This window comes from Apaloderma vittatum, unplaced genomic scaffold, assembly GCF_000703405.1.
Source record: "Apaloderma vittatum isolate BGI_N311 unplaced genomic scaffold, ASM70340v1 scaffold22672, whole genome shotgun sequence".
Taxonomy (NCBI): Eukaryota; Metazoa; Chordata; class Aves; order Trogoniformes; family Trogonidae; genus Apaloderma; species Apaloderma vittatum.
The window spans coordinates 14,505-15,270 of record NW_009702220.1 but is presented as its reverse complement, the minus strand read 5'-3'; the positions used below and the strand labels follow the sequence as shown (position 1 = coordinate 15,270).

The 766-nt window shown below is 60.8% G+C and overlaps 1 protein-coding gene across 1 annotated transcript in view; it reads left to right on the top strand.

Annotated features, from left to right (window-relative positions):
* The window catches only part of CD72 (CD72 molecule), a 3,292-nt gene that overhangs the window by 373 nt on the left and 2,153 nt on the right, over positions 1 to 766 (top strand). The window contains exon 3 of the mRNA XM_009879479.1: positions 113 to 202. Coding sequence (XP_009877781.1) covers positions 113 to 202 — 90 coding nt within the window. The remainder of the gene's footprint in view (positions 1 to 112; positions 203 to 766) is intronic.

Below are 766 nucleotides of genomic sequence, written 5' to 3'. Positions count from 1 at the left end.
CCCACACCGTGCCATCATGCTGCCACTTTGCTGCCTGCAGGCAGGATGTCTGGGGGATGCCAGGGGTTTCCCATCTCACCAGGTGACGCCTGTGGCTGATTGTGTCTTGCAGGGCCCTGGTCCCGGCGGTGGTGCATCCATGTGGGGCTGCTGGCAACCTGCCTGCTGTTGCTGGTGGCCACTGTGGCCCTGGGGGTTTGGGGCGGGTAGCTTTGGGTCTGGGGATGGCTGGGCAGCATGGGTAGAGGGAGGCGGCTGGGCAGCATGGGTAGAGGGAGGCAGCTGGGCTGGGGTGGGTATCCTGGTGAGAGATGAATTAGAGGCATGCACACACACACTGCTCATGGCTGGGTCCCTCTGCCCTGTCTGCCGCAAACTGTCCCGTATCCTTTGCTCTTCACGGGTGCCTCCCTTGCCGCCCATCACCCACCTTCCCCACCTTGTTCTCTGCTTCTGCTCCTTTCCCAGGCTTTGCCCAGCCAGCTATTGCTGCACTCTCCTTGTCCCTGTCCTACTCTGTTCAATCCTATACCCTGTCCTGCCTTGCTCTTCTCTCCCCTGTCAAATCTTACTCAGCTCCTGACTTCCCTGTCTTGCCTGCCCCATACTTTCCCATCCACTTCCTTGCTTTACCATGCCCATCCCACCTCCTGAGAAGGTCAGCCTCACATCACACTACCCAGGTCATCCCATCGCCATGTCTCAGCTCTCCCACCCTGTCCACAGACTGGCAGGGCACCCGCAGGGTGGAGGGCAACCGCCGGGA